The sequence below is a fragment of the Echinococcus granulosus genome (genome assembly GCF_000524195.1).
Source record: "Echinococcus granulosus chromosome Unknown EG_S00305, whole genome shotgun sequence".
In the NCBI taxonomy this organism is placed as follows: domain Eukaryota; kingdom Metazoa; phylum Platyhelminthes; class Cestoda; order Cyclophyllidea; family Taeniidae; genus Echinococcus; species Echinococcus granulosus.
In genome coordinates, this window is record NW_020170685.1 from 24438 (window position 1) to 26264 (window position 1827).

The 1827-nt window shown below is 42.1% G+C and overlaps 1 protein-coding gene across 1 annotated transcript; it reads right to left on the bottom strand. All coding sequences in view use genetic code 11, as the record gives it.

The window, feature by feature from the left end:
* Window positions 1-188: 188 nt before the first annotated feature.
* On the bottom strand, window positions 189-1796 carry EGR_10932 (hypothetical protein; the record flags this gene model as incomplete). The annotated part of the gene is made up of 2 exons (XM_024500181.1): window positions 189-236; window positions 1728-1796. The coding sequence occupies 2 exons, from the start codon at window positions 1794-1796 to the stop codon at window positions 189-191; spliced, it is 117 nt and encodes a 38-aa protein (XP_024345410.1).
* Window positions 1797-1827: the final 31 nt, after the last annotated feature.

Genomic DNA, 1827 nt, shown 5'->3' on the forward strand with positions numbered 1-1827 from the left:
GCAAGGCCCGTCCTTTATCACTGTGGTATTTATTCGTGAGGGGTCGTCATAACGCTCTTGATGAATGTCCTGCCCTCATTCTTTTTTTTATTTGTTTGATAATGTTTCCCAAAGCTGTAAGCAATTAAAACCAGTTTTCGTTGCCTGACAATTGGCTGAGTAATGTACTAGAGTGGGTGGTTCAGTGGTCATAGTGAGGGAGGAGACGTGGTGACGAGGTGCTGTGTCATGTTCTTCTGAAGGCAAAACGTAGAGGCAAAACTGGGATTCATACCATGCTTGCGTATTATTGAGAAGGGAATGGACTGGGAATTACATTGTTGATTACGTCACCGACTAATGGGCCTTTGAAGAGCCTATTCGCGGTTGCCTTCTGTCCTTTGTTGTGAAAGTTGAGTGGACTTACTTCAATATTTAATAATTGCCGCGGTATTAGTGATCAGTTGTAGAATGGCAGTGGCGTAAATGATGGTGCCTAATAAACCTATCCGATTGATTTAATGAGGTAACTTCTTAACTGTGAAACGGCAAAAGTCAGTAAGCAACTGCTTTTTCCTAGCTAAAAGACGATTGACCATCGACTTCAGAATAATAAGCGCCTTGAATTTCTGTCCCCACTTTTGTGACACTCATCTGAGGATGCTTAAGCACCAGCTCAATCAAGACTGGATATATGGAAGCTGCCCAGGAGTTAAGCTTGTCTACAATTGCCAGATGTCATTACCAATTCTATTAAGCCGTTTGAACATTAGGTAGTAAAATGCGTTGTCATTAAGTTTTAGCCAAGAAATTACCCCATTCCCCCAAAGTTAGGTGGGATATTTTGACCGATAACGGATGATTTTCTTCATTGTACGCGTTAGCGATCATTGTTAGGAAGACAAAAACTCTGAATTCAGCGATGGTTGTAGGGATGAAGTGTAGTTAGTTGAAGGCCATCTTGCTTTGCAGAAGTGCTCATTGGGCACATCTTTGTTAACAAATTTTTATGGTTGCTTAAATGCACACTCCCTCTTCACTTCCTCAAGGTGATAGCCGAGGTGGGTGTTCCCTAGGACTAATTGAGTCCTAAATCCGACCTTCTCTCCAGTTCTGTTGCATCGCTACTATGTCATTTTGTATGGTTTAACGCTGAAATAGGAACGTCATGTGATCGCACTGTAGATGTAGGTGGATTTAGTTCTAGTGCGGCCGCTTTTGAAGTAGACCGAAACTTTTGCCCCTGGAATGGATCTTCTGGAATGCACTTTTGATGTTAAGGCCCGTCTGTCCTGTTGTTTCCTTAAAACCCTTTTTGGAAATAACCATATTGCAGAATATGCCATGATAGATATGCCATTAATTCATCTTCCCAATCCGAATGTATTTTTTGCCGCCTAACCGGGGTTTGAAACAGTCAGTTTTATTTAGTGGGGAAGACATGTCTGGGATTGGCTCCATTTGCATAAAATATGATGTGACAGAAACGATCCTTCCATTAACTACAAAATTTAGAACCAAATCCCTTAGTCTGATTAGTCATCCGTCCATTAATCCGTCTTCCTATCCATCCCGTTTTCATCCATCCACCAATTCATCCGTCTTTTTGTTGGCCAATTCACTTATGTTAGACCTCTTAATTCGTGGAGATTTTTGAAGGCAAATAAATGTGGATGTAGAACCAAAACATACGTAGAGTTGCTGGAAGACTAGATGCATGAGATTTGCAGGTGTCTTTCGTACCCTACAGCATTCAACATCAACAACAGCTGCAGCGGAGATGTAGACGTCTTTACCGACACTGAGCGTGTCGCCATAGGCTCACGAAATGGCAGTGGCGGACTGCGT